Consider the following 23,779-nt stretch of genomic DNA (forward strand, 5'->3'; position numbering starts at 1 on the left):
CTTCATATGATATGACTATCATTTCAACTCTGCTTTATCTTTAAAAAGCATTGGTTTGGCATAAAATATTAAGACAAAAATAGGACTTGATTGTTAAGTCTTAAGTGGTTTATACTTGTTCCCTCATTTCGAATATAACATGTTTATTCACATGCCTTCGATTGCTTTCCATCATGACACACTATGATGACTTTACAGTTGTCGCTTTATCTTGAATATTCTGTAGTTCATGCTATATTACTCAACCCTAAGTTTGCCAAAAAGAAAAGTTCTGATGATGTTGCATCAAACAATATAACAGTTCTACTACAGTGGCGATATATAAGCTTATTAATTTGTATCTGGTTGCTCTGTACAAACAATTGCCAATATGTCTAATTGTCTTCGGTGTACCCGTTGAATTTATTCCTTTCATGCATACATATTTGCGTTGATTTAAACATCATTTTAATCCTTTATTATTGTTTTAATACCCCTCAAAATATAAATATATAAATTTTGAAGGCCTTTGCAAACAGTTTGGATCCAGATGAGACGCCACATAATGTGGCGTCTCATCAGGATCCACACTGTTTGCTAGTCTGATAGTATTCTTTGAAAAAAAATCGAAAACAATGCTAAGTTTAGAAATTCAGCAGACGACATTTTAGCAGAAGACAAATTTCCCAGCATGCAAAGGGTTAAAGGGGCTGTGAACCACATTGACGAAAAAAAAGTTCTAAAATACCGTATTTTATTACAATTATTAGTTGATTTTGATTAAAATATAAAGAATGGTATATTATATTACTTGAAAATTGGACAATATTTATTTTTAAGAACCTTTAGAAACTACAAGTTTATATATTAAAAGGTAATACTGGGAGAACAAACTGTAGCTACCTATTTAAAACAATAACCAAGAAAATAACAAGGCATTTAATTTCTCCATATGGTAAAATCAATTATCACTTTTGATTATATTTATTTTACATGTGTGTGAATTCCCTAATACCGAAACCAACTATGATTACTTTCCGGTGAAATACGTTTGTTGCGCAGATGTATGTTAATGTGAAGTAGGTGTTTGGCAGTTGTGTTAAATTACTCGTCCGGAACGGATTGCTAGGTATACACGTGTAAGCTGAAGATTTCTTTATATTATTACTTTCTTCATGACTGGTGAATCACACTTGCTTTGTTAATTTCAAACTGTGATACATAATTTACAACATGTTTCGTTAATACAAAATTCTACTTGGTTGACAAAACAATTGTATAGACATACACGTCTTAACCAGCCCCTTAAAACCTGTTTGACGTTCTGATATCTTTAGATAATTGTGTCTCTTGACTAAGGAGGTTTTTAATCTGAAGACATCCTAGAGGGGTCTGTTAACAGTGTATGGTAGTTGAAAGTTATCTTTGTTTCGATAAGGTTTAAAGACTTCTCTTTTCTCACGGAGGACTATGGGCTATGAAACGAGAATTCATTATTTATTACTGCATACCAGTAAGGGAATATCGACTGATATTTAAATTGGAAACAATTCATTCATATTTTTTAATGGAAAATTTGTGAACAAAATGACAACACATTATCAATTTTCGAATTGTGCTGATTCTGTACGGGTTAGCTTCTTCCCTTGTACATCCTGCAGGGAAACAAATATTGTTGAATTTGCGGTGTGTTACTGTGAAAAATGTCAGCAGTGTTTTTGTAGAGAGTGCAGTAGGTTACACGATCAATTGTTTAGTAAACATATTAAATACAGCCAGGGAGAAATGAAAAACTGGCCAGTGTCCAAGGACTTGGAAGCTTTTCTACAAATGTGTGAACAACACACTAATGAAAACATTTCCGTGTTCTGCAAGGATCACAGTCAGCTGTGCTGTTACGAATGTGTTTCTGTTAGTCACAGGTATTTCGACAATATTCCGGCAATACAAGCTATTTTAATAGTAACTTTTTGTCTTCTGAAACCATACACATTAGAACATTTTAGAGATTAATGTTGTTAACGACGGACTAACAACTGACCCTTAACTGCCGAGCATCGAATTTACTGTGTTTCAGTTTGTATTATTTAAGTTATATTGGCGGATACAAACATTAAAAAAAATATGTTATACAATAAATATGATAACGGGAATGTGCTGTGTATATCATATTAGCGTAACACAAAATAAACGATAAGGGCCATGGTATTCTTAGCACAATGCTGATACCAACAAGTGTACTCGTATATTGATATATAAACTATTGTTAGATATAAGCGTATATGTATTAAAGATGCACAAATGCATGGTTCTGTATTTAGAAATGTTTTATGTATCAAACGATTGTCATAATGGTTTAGCTACACGTTTAATATTTATGTTTCATAACGTGCTTTTATCATAAGTTTCATAATAACAACTGACTAAAAATATGTATTTGTACTAAATATATAAAAGTCGTGCTATAACTCAATTACTAAAAATATACATTTGTTTTGCGCAACATTTTAAGCTATTCAGATCTTGTGTGCGTTTTGCATAACCGTTGTGATCATTTTATTGTAAACATTTTTGAGTCAACATTATTTGAAAATCTTGTTAAAACTTGGTCATCTAATTTTGTCGATATGATACAACAACTGATTTCTATAATTTATAATATGGGGTCATATACTAAGCACAACCTCAACTTATAATAGCTTAAGGAAACTATAAAAGTCAAAGTTTTTTAAAAATCATCATGAAACTTTTTAAGGAGATTATTAAGTTATATAAATATATATATATATATATATATATATATGGATTTCGAAAATGCCGTTTTATATTTAAAACCAAGGAGTTGGCCGATTGTTCCGGTTTGGAATAACTAAAACACTAAACAAGTAAGACCGCATTTATTTACCCAATCATCATAAAACTTGTTTTAAACAAATTGTTCTTATAATTATTAATGTATCGCGGGAGTTTGAAAATCTTCAGATAAAATTCCAGACAACATTGGGGTGATGCAGTTTTCCTGGTATGACAGTTGAAAAATAATATGTGTACCATACTTTTATTTGATTGTTTTAAACACTTTACCAATATTAAACAATCGTATTTGCCCAAGTTTTAAACTTTGTCATAACATTAACAGTAATTGTCCACATAAAATCTCGTCTATGTCAAAAAGGTTAGAATGGCTTGGTCAGTCAAATTTATAAAACAAACATAACAAAAGCAGATCAGATCCGTAAATTTTGATTGGATACTAGGTGATCGCACTGGAGCCTTTGTCACTCGTGTTAGTGTTAAATTAATATAAAAGACAACCGACGATATTCTCATGCCAAAATAAAAATGATTGTGGAATAATAATTTGTGTTTAACATGTATGTAGCGTGATTATTTACATAATTAAGCTTAAGTATCTATATTATAGTATACAACATTAAAATAATAATTGAATACCTGTAAGATATAGAACATTATAAGATTCACGCCTTAAAGGGCATCATGAACAAACATTTAATAAGAACATGCTCGTAATCCTGTGGAAGATCGTATATATTCCAATATGTATCAATTAACTGTGTATTCCAACATAAATATGGCCTTAAGTTTCATGAAAGAACAGTGTTATTGGTGTAAGTAATTAAAATACGATATTTGAACATGATACATTATCCGGGATATAGCTTGATACAACATTTAAGACTAAATACAAAGCGATCATTACAAACCAAATAAAGCGTTATACACATATCACTAATACTTAATTAGATACGCTATGTATACGCGATCAGCTGAATCGAAGAATAGCCCTTTCAACAATACGCACAGTATGATCAGATTTTCTTTGACTTTGCTTGATCCTTTTAACAATGTGATAGGTAAACACATATTTCAATTGTGGAACAATTGTATATTACTATTATTTAATGGCTAAATTCTTGAAAAAAAGAACATTTGAAACATATATTTAATGTAAAAGTATACCCATAAGTAAGGATATGCTTAAAAAGAGTGTGCACGATTTCAAATTTAATTAATACACATTTTGTAACTGGGTCCAAATATTGGGGCGTAACCAAATCTGTTTTGAGTCAATATATAATGCTTATATATATGTTCAATATCAGAAGCTAAGGTGTATGTAAGTTATCCCCAATGTATAGCAAAAAACTTAATGCCATGATCATTTTATTATAATACACTCCATATTTATTTCAGCGAATGCGAAACATTAAAGCTCAACTCAGCCAAGAAGCATACGGCCGACGTGCATGAACTTTTAATAAGGTTTCATATCAATCTGGTGAAACTGAAGAATCATCAGAGTTGCTGTGATTCCAGAGTCCATGAGCTTACAATTTCATACCAGGAATATGAACACATGGTTCGTGAAATAAACATAAACATTAATTCAACTTTGGACATTATCGAAAGGAGCACTTTGAAGAAAACACCTAAAGTTGAGCGAAACATCTTGAAAAAAATGTATCAATCAATACATTCCACTTTGGATGAAATCGAGACAAGCACTTTGAATGAAGCAAAACAGTCACTGTCAAGCCTTCGAGCTGATTTTAACACTGGTGTTGACACCTACATTAAACATTATCCTGAACTAAAACTTCTACAAGAAGCCCTTCAGTACAGCAGTGATAAGAAAAATAAGAAACTCTGCTTTATAGCCACAAGGAAAAGCATGGAAAAACTATTAGAGGTTGAATCATACCTGAACCAGAACTTTGTTAAACTTGAACATTCAGTATTCAAACAGTCTATGAAAGACACTGAGAATTACTTTTCAAAATTATCAGGTCTCTGGGCGTGGGTACAAAGCCGCGAGGCGCTAACATACAATTCAAACAGTGACTTTGCGCAGTATTTGTTCAGGTTGTCAAAACTGGGGAGGAATGAAATTAATGTGGCGGGGAAATATCAACATAATGCAGTTGACGATAAACAGGTAAGTACAGCCGTATTTTGGATTTTTCGTGACATGTGATGACAACAAGTGTTTAGTGGGCATTTCAAGTGCTGTTATAATTATAAGTATACCCCCTCACACAGAGATTGGTTGATCGGTCGGTCTGCCCACAGTTTGTCCATGGTATGCCATTATACATTATTCGTAAATGTTTCGTGTAAAAAGATGTACATGTTCCTGAGTTATGTTCATTTGAACTTGTTTGTTACAGATGCATAAACAAAAGTTTGTGGAGCAGACAACTTCCTCATTTCAACAGCGATAAAAGTTAATCTAAAAATATGCAACCCTGTTAACACTCAAGAAGTCACAGTTTCAGTCAAATTTTCATGATACATTAAAAATCTTGGCCCGAACTTTGTTTTGAATTATATCCAAATCAAGAGCACAAATGTTTCCGTTCTAGAGATTTAGTTAAATCATCCTGAAACTTCCTCGCAAATTAATTCTCATGATATCTGGGCAGAATGTAAACATTGTATCAGTCTGTTAATAAAAAAAGGGCTAAAAATTGGAGGACTTTATTTTGTATGCGACTTAATTGAAACCTTTGTAATTCTCATAAAGTCACATTATTTTTCCAATCTTAATGAAACTTGAGAACAATACTTGTTGTAAACATATCTGCATTGAGTTCGAAATTGGTCCGATATTTTGCTCACCTGATTCTTTTGTTTAGCATGTAATTGTGTGTGATCTTGAAGATGGTATTGATGTTGCTGCTACTGCTGCTGAAGAGGATGATGATTATGATGATGATGCTGGTGAAGATGTCGCTGCTGCTGCTTCTGATGATGATTATGATGATAATGATGATGTTGTTGCTGCTTGTGATTCTGCTGCTGCTGATGATGATGCTGATGATGATTACGACGACGATGACGACGACGACGTCGATTGTGATGATGATGATGATTATGATGTTGATGATGTTGTTGCTGTTGATGATGATGATGATGATGATGATAATTATGATGATGATGCTGCTGCTGATGATGATGATAATGATGATGGTGATGATGATCATGATTATGATGATGATGATGATGATGATGATGATAATGATGATGATGATATTAATGATGATGAGGAGGAGGATGCTGATGATGATGATAATAATAATAATGATGACGTTGATGATGATGATGATGATGGTGATGATGATGATGATGATGATGATGATGATGATGATGATGATGATGATGATGATGATGATGATGATGATGATGATGATGATATGATGATGATGATGATGATGATGATGATGATGATGATGATGATGATGATGATGATGATGATGATGATGATGATGATGATGATGATGATAATGATAATGATGATAAAAAAAATAAATGTTTACTTATAAATATAATCATATAGAATTAATGAGATTGCTGACACATTCATTAATGTTGTTATTACGAAAGAAATGGTCATTGCTAACATGCCATCGTGAGATTGCAATAATACTTGCAACACACAGTTGAATATACCACCTTTTTAATTTAAAGTTTGTCTGATTGATGCCACTAGATCAAAGGTATGCAATCATATTAAATTACACAAAATAAAAGTAGTTATCTTTGGAGGGAATATATGCACTAAATTTTTTCAACGCAATGTTAATACTGTCGAGTTAAGTTCAACAACAAATGAAACATTTCGAGTGTTTAAGATTATAAAAACTTTCGAGTTAAACCGATACATACATCTTCATAATAATAGTAAAAACTGGTCAAACCTTCATCATGATTGACAGAAAAGATTCATCGAAAAAACACATGAACTTCACCAGAAAATCAACAAGGTCGAGATATGCCCTTAAGATTTATATAAATTGAGGTTTATTTGCAGTAAAATACAAAAATAATACGGATCCTCATCGTTCCACAGACTTAATCGTTTCGGTTGCGGTTATTCCTTAAAAATAAAAATATTGTATATTGCAAAAAGGGCTTGACATATTGCATACAAAGGTCACAAGTTAACATCGTTTTAATAACAATCGAAGCCAGGTCCAAGTGGTCAAAATCTCGTTTCAAGCCACATATTTATTAACAATCAACGTCCGCTAAGTCTCTCTACTATTTATTGATTGATTTGATATATATGTTTTGGCAAAATTTAAGATTGGGCAGATAAAATAAATGTATACATCATACACAAATGTATGTTAGAAATCCGTTGTGAAGGCCAATACATAACTTCGACTCCAATATGTTTTTATTCGCTCCCAGTCTAGTATACAATTTACAGACAGTTTGCTAGACAATCATTGTATCTTTGCAGCTGAAAACACTGGGTAGGACAAACAACAAATATGAAGTGCTTGTTAAGGAGAATGCAAAACTTCGGGGTGACTTAACGGCTGCTTTATTACGGTTTGTAGACGTTTAAATAAGAAAATTAATACCGAAATACCTGAATGGATAATCCAAACATTTGTTATTGTTTGCCTATAAAAATATGTACTAAAAAATTACAAGTTTTTTATAGTTTAAATATAAAACATGTTGATATACACGTATTTCTTTGCTACGTACCACGAAGTAAATTAAAGACGTACAATGTACATGCAGTAGTCAAAAGTTGTACAATACCATTTAATTTAAGCCCCAGTCCCATATACACACGGACGGATACGGATGTGCCGGATCGTCCCGGATTGCCCGGATCAATTTCCGGGAATATAAGTGGACTTTTGATTTTTGAGCGTCGACGGTCTTTCAACATGGCATTTAGACGGACCAACCCGTACAAACACTGACGAACCCGCCAGCAACACGCAATCATTTCAGCGCCCACACGGACTGTCCCGGAGAGTCCCGGTAGAGCTGCGCATTTATACAAAACAACACGGCAGACAAACGAATACACCCTGACTATCAAGGCATCTAATCAGACCATCACGAACCAACACGAGAATGACAAGGACCAACATGACAACGATAGGTTGAAAAGCATTCCGCCCCGAACCGAAAGTAACTTGTATAAAAGCAGGTTGAATTTCGGTGAATCCTTCATTCGGTGTGGATGATTAATCTAGTGTTCAGATGAGCAAGAATTCCGAACGCGTTTTCCACAATCCATTTTCCTGGACAGTCGGTAGGTGAAAATTCTGGTCGTGTCAGTTTTGGAAGGAAAACTATTTGGCAAAAAAATATGGAAATACAACGCCTTTGCAGCAACATTTACGACAATGATTTTTTCCTTCTATTTTCATTGGATTTTAAAAGTATTAAATAAAATTTGTTACTTTGATAATGATAAGTAGTTATATCTCTATTTATAGTGAGAATATTGTGAATAAACATATTAAATTTGGAATACAGATTGCTGATTGTGCACTACGTGAGCAAGGTGTTTATTTTGCGGATCGGCTAGTATGAATTACGAGTGTTATAAAGCCCTATTTGTCTGCGTGAACAAATTTGATGCTTTAGATGCACACTTGCACATCATGTGGAGTTCTGCAAACATCATTAGATACAGACAGGCACACTATTAGGAGTTCAGAATACAGATTTATAGTGAAGATCCTGTATCTTCTATTTACCAGCGTCTCTGCGTCTCTTCGCAAGTTTTTATACGGGTGTTATAGCGTTGGTGAAGTAATGGGCGCCTATAAATCTTTATCCAGATAACGTTCGCATCGTGCTTATAATGTACGTTAAAATCGGGTTTATAAATTATTGGTCCCTAATGATCTGTGCTCAGTTTACATGACATGCGCTTATATACGTCCATTATCCCATAGTTGAACCCTTTAAATATATGCGTCCATAAAATTGAGTGAGATTGGGATATGCATGGGATAACTCATTGATAGATATCTATGGACTATCTGCGCGAATTCGAGTGTAATAGCGTTTGGGAACTAATGAGCGCCGATTATTCTGCGTCCAGACGTTTTTTTTATATCCCGCGTGAACGGTTATATTCGTGTTTAAAAATGATGGTTTAACGGTAATCTGGGCCCAGTAACATTTACATACGGTCGTACGTGCATTATAGAGCATTTAGAGCCCTATCAACCCGAGTCGAGAGTCAACACATTAAGCATAGGCGGCTCCAATGGAGGGTAGCGGACGCGGCGTACGCCCCCCCCCCCTAAAATCTTCAAAGTAAAGATCAAATCATTTGATGTTTCACACTTAGCTAGATCTAAATCACCTATGTAAACTCATTTTTATCTTCTTCTTCGAACTCAAAATTGCCCACTAATCACAGACAATCGCTAAAATGTTTTAACTTTATACTCTGTGTCGCCCGGCGTATAAACTATGCATATTTTTGGCATTATAAGAAGGTACTTTGATGAAAGTAAATAAGGCGTGACATGTCCGGAAAGTGGTTGACAAAGCCTTCAAAATCACTTTAATCGTGGGGCTTCCTGGAGGGGGGGGGCTCCTGTTGAGTGTGCTTTAATGCTATTAATTGCATCAAATAACTAAGTTAATTAGATTGATGTACGTGCATGAAATCTCCGCGTGTTTTATTTTTTATATTTTTTTTACCATTGTATAATTAATACACTCACCCCCTCCAAAAAAGCATCCAGACAACGTCCACTTCGTGCTTATACGGTACAATTCGGGTGAAACCAGGGATGGATGCCTATTTATCTGCGCCCAGTTAACGTTCACATGGGAATATATGGTCTTAATTGCATTATAGTGTAATAAAACCCAATAAATCTGCATCGTATGGCCTAATAAAACCCAATCAATCAGCATCGAGTGAATAAATTGAGTTTCTTTATACGGTTTCAATCGCATGAAGAAACTGATCCACTTCTGTTTATCTTTGTCCATAGAATATGCACATGTTATTTTACGGATTTAATAGCGTTGAGGAACACATGAACCCATATTGGTATGCGTCTAGACAACGATCACATCGTGCTTATACATCGGGTTTTATAAATGAAGGACAACAAAAATCTCATGTGCTTATCCCTTTACCTCTCACAAATGCACTTTGATGCATTTAAAGTCCTTTAGAAAATTAAATTAAATAAGTCCTTTCTTAACATATTCAAGTTTTAAATGCTTCATTTCCAATCTCTATGTACTGATGAGTAACAAACAGCATAAAACCTTAACAGACTGCGAGTTGCTGTTCTGGGTTTATGCTGGTTGCAAAATCAATTTTCACTTTGCTTCTTATGGGAGAAAGGGTTATACGGTCTATATTACAATTTAGAAGTTATACACTGTAATTACCTTATAATTAATGGATTGTTATTGTCAATGACTTTATGTTCTCTGATAATGTCATATCTTCCGTTTTAAGACAAAAATTGTTACAAACAAAAATGCTTAGAACAAGAACAACATTTATTCAGCAACAAAGCTTATACAAGCTCATAGCTTACATTATATATGGATTATACATTTTATTTATAAGTGATGGTAGAAGATAAAGAATGGACGATATTGTTATGAACTGGTTAACATGGTATGTTTATGAAGGGAATACATGATTTCATATAATATTGCAACTTTTTTAATTAATGACATTAACATGATAAAAAGGAGTACACCTTATTGGTAAATGTGCGTGATGCATATGGATCAATTGTTAGGCTTTAAGACTAAATATATCTAATATGTATATCATTACATACATACATACATACATGCATGCATACATAAATATATACAACTTTATATGGTATTTCAATATGAACACACATCTATGAGATTTAACCATCCTTGGCCACATAAGTGCCGTTGAGTGCAGTCCTATGTTTGGTTAAATTTATTTGTTGCGAAAACCCGGATTAGACTTAAAATGTTACAAATAAACAATAATTACAACTTTAAGTATTTTAAGATCGTCTTTGAAGAGTGTCGCCATAACTAATGCGATAACGACGAATATGGTTAATTTCACAACTATACACAGTTAACATCATACATCTCCTAAAATGCAGATAAAATTGACGTTTTAACAACGCATTATTTACACGAACATCATCTTTAATATTTACCGATTCAAGGTGAAATGGGAGAAATGGTTTACACACAATCTATACATTGCTGCCATTCACGTCTGTGGCAAACCATCTCGTTTCAAGAAAATCATACCATAACATCGAATAAACTATGAATATACGCAAATGCTAAAAAATGCATTGATTTTTAATCAAGAAAAAATATAAACTAGCAATAAAAGAACTCAAATATGAACGCTTTTGTTTTGCAGACGAATTACAAAATATAGAAAAGGAGAGCGTATTAATAAAAGAAAGGCACAACATTAAATATATAAGGTTCATCAAACCCGATATTTTTGGTGTATTCTGCAGAATGCGTCTTAAATTAAAGAAGTTAAATCGAACCACTCAACCGTAGATGATATTTATAAAAAAAAAACAACACTTGTTCGATGTGAAAGAAAGCCAAACATGAAAGTACTACGATCAAAGTGCGAATAAAAGTATAAATACATTTATAAATGTTAGCAAAACATGACATTTCTAAACGTTGGAAAATAAATAAATTAACAAAACAATAATAAAATCCCGGGAAAGCAACAACCTCCGGATGAGATTATCAAATGTTCAATAGTAAGACATTCAAAAGCAAACAATAACCATTGGTTTAATCAATTAATATTCTTGTCTTGGTGCGAAGGGAAAAAGTCATAGTTTAAAGAAATTGACGTAAATGATGCCAACAATTATAAACGCATACCTGTATATGGATATTTTCACGGATTTTGGCATGTGTTGAAGTTTTAAAAATAAAAATGATGAAATAAATAAAATAATGTAAAAAGATAAATGTTTACATCGGAATTAAATAGCTCAATAATTAAACAAGAATAAAATCAAAGATAAAAAAGTTATCCTTAACTAGTCTTAAACAACTGACCATTTGAGTAAAAGACTAGAACTTAAACAACTCGCCCATCTGTGATCGTGTAGTAAGTAATATGTTTATGTTATAATTTATATCAGCAATCATCGTACTGTCACAAAATATAATGATAACAACAGAACTCGCCAAATTATTCCTTCGTAATGCTTTAAATTTTTAATGTGTTTAAATCATCAAAATATGCAAATACTGTAATATTGTAGAGCTTAGTAAATGTTCAGTATTACCGATTCCTCGCAAAAAAAAAACTACAACGAAAATTTTGAAATCTGAAAAAAAAATCAATTTTGTCAATTTACCAAAACGTGAAAAGGTCCATTTAACAAAACAATGGTACAAATCTATTCACAAGAGGCAAATTAATATCAGACATCAGAATTTTAATATGTTCACTATTTACAACAAATGTAAATGATAAAGGAAAATTATGTCGCATGTTTCGTTTACAAAACAATGTATGACCTTAGCATCTTAGGCCGAAAAGTAATATATGAAAATATAATAACACAATTTCTTAAATTTCGCCTAATGAGATGTATAACTCTGTCAAATGTTATGTATCATCCTCTTATCCATATTTATACTCATACCAAGTTTCAATGAAATCCGCCAAAGCACTTCCAAGATATGGCTCCGGACACAAAAAATTATTAAAATATTTTCGCAAACTTGATAAATCCGAAATGTTGTTTACATTTCGTGACGTCATTTGACGTTGCAATGTTATTTCAGCAACATAACAAAATGCGATTGGTCAATCAAACGAAAATAAGCCAATGAAAATCCTTAAAAAGTATATTACACATGTGTAAGATAAAAATATTCGTAATGATTATATTACAAGGGGAAGCAGGGTATGGCATGTGATAAATATATATCTGTATTGAAGTAACTGTTAATTACACACTAAGCACACTCACAAGTTGAACTAAGTTGTGTTGGTCATCATTGCTATCACAACCCTTCTTTGCTGCCTTATTCATGTGATATCTGATCACTTTTTTGTAGGGGCAAATCTCCTTTTAGTTCTTGATGGAGCAGGTGTTACATTCTTCATAACAAATGAGGTCAGATGGCATTGCATTTCTTCAACATTTGCAACGCCCTCTTCCACCACAAGTTTTTTAATTTTTGAGGTAACATCACTGTCGATACGTTGCAACAGCCCAGCGTTCTGTTGAAGATTCAATAAGAAATTTAAATAGCAGCAATTAATATAAACATGCACTTTGCAAACATTATCACCCCAATGTACGATCATCTGCATTTTAATACAGATCTTCAAGCTAATATAAATACTAGTACATTATTATAAAGAGGTGTCAAATGAAAAGATGTAGATGTCTCAGTGTCTGACAGACAGTGTGACCCCAGAGTGCGTTGTTGTTGATTAGTTAAGATAATCAGTAAAATTTGAATCTTACATTAACAAGAGCTTGTTAACAGACAAAACAGCAGCCCCCTAGTGGATATTTGCTGCATTGTATTTATATAACCATAGCAATCAGCAATTTGAACCATATTAAAGAAACTGACACGAAGTGCATATTCCCAATACGGCCATTTATGCCCTCCAAACTTTATCAACTCTGCTTACGTACTTTTTGAGTCAGCACGCTTTTAGTTTCCACTCATTTCTTTAAACTCAGCAACAATAATTTGCGCAGGAGGCAAAAAAAAATGAAGGAAATTGTACATTCAACTTTTTGTCCCTCTTTCAACATACCAAATTTCATCAACCTAGGTAATTTACTAGTTGACATATTGCAATATGCTGATTGCGAAGATGGACATACACACACACAAACGGAATGACAACTGCAAGTTCAATATACCTATGCCTTTCGGCAGGGAATAATAAAGAAATTATAATGGAAACCAGGGCATAATCTTTATGTCCTTCTTCTCCTCATTATTTCGTTATTATTATCTTAATTATTGCAAAACTTTGACTTCTTAAGAAAGTCTTTAAACAGTCATTTTTAATAAAAGTCCATATAAATCATTCGACCACTGGCGTGTGGCTACCTTCGATTCCAGGAGCATGCTTTTAACAATCTTTAGTTTTATTATTTGATGTCAAATAACAACTATCAAAACTCAAGCATTAAGAGAAAATTAATTGTAAGTTATTTTATTATACACATCATCTTTTAAGGAAAGATCTAGGATAATGTAAAGGTACAGAGTGCTGCCAAACAAATCAGGTTTAAAGCTGGAGCAGTCTGATGACATTTTTAAATATTCTGCGTAATCCTATTCATCTTTCAAAAAGTCAAATTCAAATGATTTTTACATTTTTTTAAATTATTACGTGCCAGGTAAACAAGAAATCCCCATGATGGGGCAACTGTTGACAATTTTGATCACATGTTACAGCAAATAAATCAACAGAAATTTAACTTTACAGAGTGTTACTTTACATATCAGTACCTCTCCACTTGTATGGTACTTGTGTTCGATGTTAGGAAACACCACCATTATCTTCTTGATGCCTTTACTCAGATCACTCCTCACATTAGAAGCAGCCATTTTTTTGTCCAGCTCGCTTGATGAACCCTTGTATTAAATGACATAATGTTGACAACCTAAACAGTGCTTAAAACCAACACTAGAAAAAAATGATTGGATGAAGATGTTTAATTTAATTGTCATCATATTTTGCTTATCACACTTTTACAGAGGTAAAAACAATAAAAATGAGGCAAACACAATACAAATGTACATTTTGTAGGAATCAGAAGAAATTGATGATATAACCAGTGGATTTTGAGCATTGGTGCAATAGTAAGGTTTCTTAAGTGTTATGATTGCAATAAAACAATGTAATGTACAGTAATTGTCCTGCTTGTGGGTAAATTAAATAAAAGAAAAACAACACATCCAACCTTTTCAGGGGTGAATATCAACACTTCCTTCAGAATGATAGAAGCAGGACAGTCCAATTTTTTGGAGAGCTGCACTGCATGCCTTGTTTTCTATTTAGCATATGAATGTTGCTCACTGCTAACTGTCTTTGTCTGAAAAGTATGTTAATATCTTTACAACTTTGTGTACATGAAAATGCATATTTTATCTGATATCACACAGTGTTGAGTTTTGACAACTATTTGGACCAAATTTGTTTAAGAACAGATACTGTAAGTCTAATTTCATCATAATATTAGTCAGTATAAAACAAAAGGGTAAACATTTTACTCTTCATGGAATGATCTGATCAATGTTAGCATTTTACCAAGTCCAAAGAAATAAATCTTATATTTTTATCTGAGCATTCATCAAGACAATAAGAACAAAATTTTTTGTTTTGCACTGAAATCAACACCATTTTAAGAACATTTTTAAAATCCTGTGTCCATCATTACATGTACATTGTTTATTTTTGCATTAAATGGCTTACAGGATGCGCTACATTGATGTTTCAAAGTTTATATATAAAAGATTTTTGTTCATTTAGCTGATTCATCTGGATCCTATTTTTTAACAAAATTGTTATTAAATACAATGCTTTCCAATTCAGTAAAGACTGATTTATATGAGACATTGCTATTGTATTGTTTATGAAAATAAGATTCTGCATACTAACAAGGTGCTCAGGTAAGCTAACAAGAGCACCGCATTAAAGGTGCCACGCTCGGCTGCGGGTGCAGTTTTGAATACATGAAAGCTTGTCAGATTTTTTTGTGTTTTTTTTAAGAGGTCACAGTGACCTTGACCTTTGACCTAGTAACTCAACAAGAGGGCCATGATGGCCCTGAATTGCTCACCTGACTCATTAAGATCAGATGAAAACTATGACCTCTATTGTCTACACAATGTTTTTCTATGATTTGACCTAGTGACCTAGTTCCTGACTCTAGATGACCCAAATACAATCCCAATCCAGATTTCATCAAGATAAACATTCTGACCACAGTTCATAAATATTGGATGAAAACTGTGACCTCTATTGTCAACACAAGGTTTTTCTATTTATTTGACCTAGATTTTTACCCCAGATGACCCAAATACAATCCCACCCAGATTTCATCAAGAATTCTGACCAAATTTCATAAAGGTTGGATGAAAACTGTGATCTCTAATGTCTACACAAGGTTTTTCTATTATTTGACCTAGTGACCTGGTTTTTGACCCCAGATGACCCAAATAAAATCCCAACCCAGATTTCATCAAGATAAACATTCTGACCAAATTTCATAAAGATTGGATGAAAACTGTGACCTCTATTGTCTACAGAAGGTTGTTCTATTATTTGACCTAGTGACCTTGTTTTTGACCCCAGATGACCCAAATACAATCCCAAACCGGATTTCATAAAGATAAACATTTTGACCAAATTTCATCAAGATTGGATGCAAACTGTGACCTCTACTGTCTACACAAACAAATTGTTGACGGACGGACGCACACACACACGCAGGCACGCACAACGGACACCGGACATCACACGATCACATAAGCTCACCGTGTCACTTCATGACAGGTGACCTAAAAATATGTGTCGGAGATAAACATGAACAGTTGTGGTTAAAATCCCATAGAAACAAAAGCTGTTTGTAAAACATGCATGCCCCCCTATATGGGCTATAAGTTGTAGTAGCAGCCATTGTGTGAATACGTTTTTTGTCACTGTGAATGGTGGTGGTGGTGTAGTAGTAGTAGTAGTAGTAGTAGTAGTAGTAGTAGTAGTAGTAAAAGTAGTTGTAGTAGTAGTAGTAGTAGTAGTAGTAGTAGTAGTAGTAGTAGTAGAAGCCCCGAGCCAATTATCGCTTAGTCTTAACAACTTTTGATCTCGTTGACGCAAGTTGGTATATTCCCCCGGTCAAATGTGACGCATGACGTAATTTTCTCAAGAGTCAAAAAGGGGTCTTCAGTAATTTTCAAGCGTCAAAACCCGGGAGCTCAGGTCAAAGGAAAGCCCTGATAATTTGTAAAAATTGTTAAATAATCAGAGCTTGATTCAATGTATTCAAAATGACAATAATGGAAGGTAATTGTATTTCTCTTCAACTTATAATTGATAATATTTGACAACAATTTCATTAATAATATTCACTCTAGTCAAGGTCTACAAAACGGTAGTGTCAATATTGTAAGGAAAACAAAAATGGAAATGCCGAATTTTTTGGTTCTATAATCGATTATTTTACGATTATACTATCAATTTCATGTTTTTAAATTTGTGCTTTTGCATCGTTAAAACAATTAAATAAAAGTATCTTGTCTTCATTGCGATTTCTCGTGTGAAGATTGGCAGACGACATCTTGAAAACTTTGACAAACATGCGGTAGCAGTTTCTTTACAGCAAAATGTTTGTTTTCTAACCATGTTGCCAAATTGTCCTTACAATACTGACTCGACGAAGGTCTACAAAACGGTCGTGTCTATGGTCCCAGTGTCAATATTGTAAGGAAAACAAAAAGGAAAGCTAAATGTGTTTCTTTCAAACCAACTATTTTTTAAAGATTAACATGTCTCTCTTTTCTCTTTTCATTAAAATATGTTTGAGTTTCTTTCAAACGCCAGCTGGTTACAACCACAACAATCAATTAAACTTTGAAGAATAATTAATTTATGCTTCTTTCAACAGAAATCATTACGTTTAGATATATGAACAAAATAATAAAATGAATTTACCTGAATTACCCAAGTTTTTTGTGCTGTAACCAATTATGTAGGTTATTCGTATCAATTTCATTTCTTTTTATGTAAGCTTTTGCATCGTCAAAACAATAAAATAACATTATTTTGTCTTCGTTGCGATTTCACGCATGGAGATTTACAGACGCCATCTTGAAAACTACGACCAACTTTCGGTATCAGTCTCTTTACGGCAAATTTTTTGTTTCCTTACATCGTTGCCAAATTGCCCATACGAAACTGACTCGACGGAAAATTCTGTCGAAAAGTGTTATCTGTGACAGGATTCCTGAGCAACTTCTTCAAGGCGAATGTGTCATCCGCAGCGAGGTATAGCAATTTCGTATTGTCGTCGTTCGGTTAAGGTTCAGTATCTGGTAAGCCGAATACTCCCGTGTCGATTGTTTCATTAAGCTCACTGTACCTCATCTTTAAACTCCACCGGCTGATCCATTACTGCCTACTCCAGCCCAAATGAACTTGTAGTCGGGGTAAACAATTGTAGTAATGACAATGGCCTGTTAACCTGTGTAATTGTATAGCAACGTCAACGTCACTTTAACGCAATTTGCTTCCTGTACAAGGTTTTGCAGCTGCCATCAGTTGCCGAACTTCTTGGTGATCTTTTCCTACTCATCAGGCGGTTAGGGCATTAGTTCAAAAGCGAATTATTCCTCGCATACCTGACGGATACCTTGAAGATGGTGTGGTTTGCGACCAATTAGAGAATGATAGATGTCCGAATATGCAAGGTACCGACACATTATTTCTTACAAAATGCCAGCTGTCAGAGGCTTCCTATAGTTTAACTTATTGACTTTAATATTTGCTCAATGCGTGCCAGGATCTCTTGGTATTTCCCCAGTTCGTCCATCAGCCAAGCGTATTGAACAAGGTCTTGTCTTTTTGTGAGCCATTTTCGGACCCAGATAGTTGTCCCTTACATTCTATTCACCAGTGTAGATTTTTCTCGACTTTTCTATTTTTCTTTCATAGCTTTGCTTAAGCAATCAGGGCACTATTTTCAATCTGAGCTGTTTGCAGTGGACGCTTGAGCATGTAATCTCTAGTCAATTCACCGCCCACGTTGCCGAGTCTGTAAAAAGCGAATTGTTCTTCAAATATCCCCTATTTATATGAATATCCGTCATCGTCCTTGTTATTCCGTGTTCCACCGTGATACTCGTGTAACCGCCACGAAGGGTCCTTGATAACCGTACATCTGCCGTCATGGTCCTTTAAAGTCCAGCGCCTGAAATTTGTTCCTGAACTTTAAATACGCAAGTCGACAACACAGTTATCAATAGCTACGCGGACCAACACGAATGTTGCTATCCGTCTGAAACGTTAAGGATCGACGCGACGGTCTCCCGGAGCCCAGACACTCATGGACGTTTCAGGACCGACATAGATAATCAAGAAGCTACAAGGAAGCTACACGGTTCAAATGCCGGATCTTGTCGGATATAATCCAGTATATATATGGGAATGGGTCTTCAATAGTTATTCAAAATATCTTAAACAATAAGGATCAGGAAATACATTTTATATTTATTGAATATGCTATTTTACTTTGAAAGTATGCGTCAGTTTTAACCCAAATATAAGTATCAATTTTATGTTCACGCTATGTTCGTTATTTAAATGTTGGATTTTTAACAATTATATTAATGGCTATGTTTTGCATGTTCAGTGAAATGCATGAGAAATCACGAGAAGACTTACTTGAACAGTCGAAAAGAAATGAGAGATTACTTTCATACGAATTCGATGAACTGATACGAGAAAAGGTTGCAGCAGAAAAGGAGCTGCTTACACTTAAACAAAACTTGAAGTAAACTACGATTATTTTTTCACATATCTGAATTACAATCACATTGCTGCATTAAACATGGTTTACTTCCAACTTCCTGCATTAGTTGAATATGTATACATAAAATGTAGTAAAGCCCGCTAAAGAGCGTTCTATATATAACCTTTCCCTACCATACAATTATATAGAAATAAAAAATCTGTTTTTTATGCTTTCAGAAAATGCTTTACTTCCGAGGACAAAACAAGACTACAAGAACAGTAAGACATAAGTAGCTCGTTTAATATTAGATCGTGAAATATTTTATATTTAGGCAATAGTTTCACACTACTAAAATCTTATTTTTTTTTTCTTTTGTTATTTTTCGAAGGTTTAAAGCAAAATTGTAAACTCTTAATTCGTGTTTAAACAAACAAATGTCGAATAAAAACGTATTTAATGCATCAGCAAACACACATAACATAATGGACGACTTAAACATGTTCAATTGTGAATCAAGTGAATGGATGGAATGTTTTTTTTGTTTCAGGATAGCAAGAAAACAAGATCGCATCGTACACCTGCAGGACCAAAACTGCGTCATGAAAAAGCGTTTATGGTATAATCCGTTTTTACACAATGTTAACATCTTATAATTTATTTTCATGCAATACAGCAATACCAACTCAACAACAACAACAAAAACAACAACACAAAATATCCGTTTTATGGAAACTTTCATCCGAGGGATTGTAGCAAGGTAATGGCCCTTAAGACAGATTATGCTCGGTGTACAACTTGTGTTTTTACACGAAACTTGTCTCTAGATTCGCGGTAACAATTCTATGTCATTTTACGCCTTTCATCCCAATCATGTATATAACCAAACGGTTATATATGAATCAATTGCAACAGATATGACAACTATGATGTGATGAAATATTGGTGCTAAACAATTAACTAACTTTTCCCAAGGTCAATACAGGTACATTACGGTTGAATTTGTATATAGAAATCAAAGACAGATACGCGTCATAAAACGTAGTGTAACTATCAAATATCAGGCCCCTAATTCAAAAGTCAAGGTCAGATAAAATCCACGGTAAAAAATATAACCTTAACAATGTGTGCAGCATAGATTGATTTTTAACTCAACTATGCACCAAGTTTCAAGGGTCAAAATAAATTTATCCAAAGATATGATGCTTTTTTTTCAAAGTTTGTCATGTTGGGTTACAAACTAGGTTTCATAGTAAAATAAAAGAAATAAAACTCTAGAACTATCTGAACGCAATATGCCTTGCTAAATTTTTATGTGACTTATGTGATGTCATAATATTTGTCAAAATAATTTCCCGCTCAAGTGTAAAACTAGGTTATATGGAGTCTTGGAATATGTAACAATGTCAAATATAAAAAACAAGATCAATGATAAAATAAACATTTTTGAATTTGAAATTGAAATAGAATTGTCAAGATAAATATTAATCGATTTTAAAGTATCAAACGGCAAATATTCATAAAAGATTTTGTGTTTGTAATTATAAAGATTTTCAAGGTATTTACTGTGATGATCGTCTTGAAAAATGTATGTAAATCAATAGTTTTTTCAGATATTTTAGATATTTTTAGTACATTGCAAGAGATCGTTAAGATTCTGGAGCGTCGTTCAACTTCAACGGATGAATCCACAAATCGAAGGTTTGAAAAACTCTTTGTATTTTATTATTCATATAATAAAGGCATAGTTATTCGATTAAGTTTTAACACTGCAGAAGGGTCTATATTTCTTACCACAATACAATGATCAGCCTATAATTGCATTATGTATTTATAATGTGTTGATCAAAAGGGAGTAATTTAGTTATTAACCGTCCTTCTTCCATCTGTTGGTCCATCCCGATTTTTGTGTTGAGAATAACTAAGGCAGTATTGAAGGGATTTGAAGAAAATTAATATAATCATAAAAGGCTTAAGGCGTTAATTCAGAGTAAAGGGATCATATTTATCTATACAGCATTCACACAGTTAAAGACTGTATATACATATAGCCCAAACAACTGAAGTATTGCAGGTATTAACAACTTAGTACATTGATTTCAATAAATATAAGTAAATGCAGGGTACACAAACTATCTTTCTATACTTTTTATGTAGTAATTGGATTTGCATTTTTATGGGGCAGAGCATAACTACATGCACTAGATGTATCACGGGAAGTAAAACACGGGAATTATTGAAATTATTCAAATGAAACTTCACATATTGAATAGGGTTTTTAGAGTGACCGAAAAAAAAGTACGGCAACTCCTTTGCTTTCAATATTTTGAGTTTTATTTCGTTGTGTACATTTTCCTTTACACTCAAAAAAGTTGTTCCAGATTCGCAAATTTTCATGTAAGTTATGATATTTGTGAGGAAACAGTAATACTGAACATTTACCATGCTCTCAAATAGCCAACATATGCATCTTTTGACGATTTAAAAACCTGACAATTATAAAGCATTACAACGCGAAACGATCAAATACAAATAATTTGCAGAGTTCTGATGTTGAAAGTATATTTTGTGAAACTACGAGGATTGCTTATATAAAGTACATTTGTCATTGTATGAGCTCGGGTGGTCGAGTGGTCTAGGTGGTGACTGTTACTCCAGGACTACAATGGCCAGTGGTTCAAGCCCCGATGAGGCTTACTGTTTTTTTCTTTTTTAAATTGTATTCTTGATTTTTTTACTGAAGCTTTTTAAATACAATGTTTACATTTATAACTATAAAGCATTTAATGACATACGCGTTAAGTATCGTCCCAGATAAGCATGTGCAGTCGTCTCATGCTAATCAGGATCGACACTTTCCGCATACACTTGATTTTCGCTAACAGATAATTGCTTTTAACGTAAACTTCCGTACAAGTGGACAGTGTCGTCCGTTACTAGCCTATGCGGACTACACAGGCTAATCTGGGACGACACTTGACGCATATGCCTTTGACGTCTTTTTTTCAGAGGGAAGTGCATATTAAAAGGGACTTTTGTAATACAATATTATATTGGTCAATGTCGGCTCAGGTACTCAAAGTGTAATAAAAAGTACCCGGGGTACGGACAAAATGATTAAAAGTACCCCGAAGTATTGCCAGATGCCTTAAAGCGTATTTTCCGTACCCGGGATAAATTGCAGTAAACTTAAGAGTACCCAGGATATTTTTAAGACGTACCTGAGCCGTAACTATTAATTATTTAGCATCACTGTACCGCCTTTGCACTCGGTATTACATATTATTTATATTGTACATATTACATACTTTAATATACCGTGTAAACAAGAAATTATACTACAGTAATACCTATTACCATACCGTCTTTGCATTTCGGACAGCATTCCCCGCTAGGCGTGAACGTGTATTTGCATTTCCGTACGGGGCAAGGTTTATAGACCCAGATACATGCCAAAATTTTTAAGAAAGGCACCTTTAACTAACAAGAAACTCTTCATATGTACAGAGATAACTACGGGAAAGTGCTTAGTAAAAGAGCTTAAGCTTTGTTTTTAAAGCTTTTGGATATTTTGTATCATCACCCTATTGGTATTTAAGACAATCTTACAAAAGTTCTAACAATGGTAAGGAACACTTAGAGGCAGTTTCTAAGAACAAAAAGCTTACTTTTTTCTTCAGTATTTTAGAATTATTATTATTCGCACTGTATAACATTCTCCTACTTTGAATGTGAAGATCACATATTTAGGTAAAACGAACACTGTATGTGCTCGAACAACTTAAGAAGTTGTTATATTTAAATTGTATTAATGACGTATTTATGTTCAAAACTTACACTATAATTATAAAACCAATATAGTGAAACAGAGAAATTGGGCAAACTAATCGAAGAAGACGCTGAATTGAAAGTGGAATCAAGTCTGATAAAGGAGCGGCTAGCAACAGATGAAAGGGTTTACTATTCTACTATTGGTACTATGACGGTATGCATTTATCTTGTTTAAAGTTCACATTAGAGGTCACATTGTTTGTACAAATAAAATTAATTCTAATTCATTACTTTGTCTGAGCATAAATCACCAGATCAAAACGACTTCTCTTGCACAAATACCGTCTAGGCAGGTCAACTGTGTGCTGCTGAGAGTAATTCATCCATGGGAAGAGATATTCACTTTTTAACGTTCTCCATCCAGCTTTTCTGCTGACGGCCTTGGCGTCTAACTCCACCTAGCGTGTCCTGGAGAACAGTCATGCACAGAGAGCCGTGCTTGGTGACGTGTCCACACCAAGCCAGCTTTCGTCGTTTGACGGTCGCGAGCAGGGACTCTTGTGGACCAACAATTGTTGCAGTCATGCTCCAGACGTACACGTTGGTCTTGTGCTCCGTATAGGAGATGCGGAGCTGTCTTCGGAGACATTCATGTTCAAATGCCTGTATCCTTCGTTCTGTGTCCGCGTGAAGCGTCCGGGTCTCGCAGCCCTAGAGTAGGATGGAGACTA

The 23,779-nt window shown here is 33.9% G+C and overlaps 2 protein-coding genes across 3 annotated transcripts in view; one reads left to right on the forward strand and one right to left on the reverse strand.

Annotated features, from left to right (window-relative positions):
* The window catches only part of LOC127860712 (uncharacterized), a 372,542-nt gene that overhangs the window by 131,276 nt on the left and 217,487 nt on the right, over nt 1-23,779 (reverse strand). The gene's annotated exons all lie outside the window — the stretch shown is intronic.
* LOC127859639 (myosin heavy chain, cardiac muscle isoform-like) overlaps nt 19,183-23,779 on the forward strand; it is a 36,876-nt gene continuing 32,279 nt past the window's right edge. Inside the window, exons 1-5 of the mRNA XM_052397145.1 lie at nt 19,183-19,319; nt 19,517-19,558; nt 19,828-19,896; nt 20,910-20,978; nt 23,139-23,262. Of these exons, the coding sequence (XP_052253105.1) occupies nt 19,183-19,319; nt 19,517-19,558; nt 19,828-19,896; nt 20,910-20,978; nt 23,139-23,262 (441 nt within the window). The remainder of the gene's footprint in view (nt 19,320-19,516; nt 19,559-19,827; nt 19,897-20,909; nt 20,979-23,138; nt 23,263-23,779) is intronic.

This window comes from Dreissena polymorpha, chromosome 15 (assembly GCF_020536995.1).
Source record: "Dreissena polymorpha isolate Duluth1 chromosome 15, UMN_Dpol_1.0, whole genome shotgun sequence".
NCBI lineage: Eukaryota > Metazoa > Mollusca > Bivalvia > Myida > Dreissenidae > Dreissena > Dreissena polymorpha.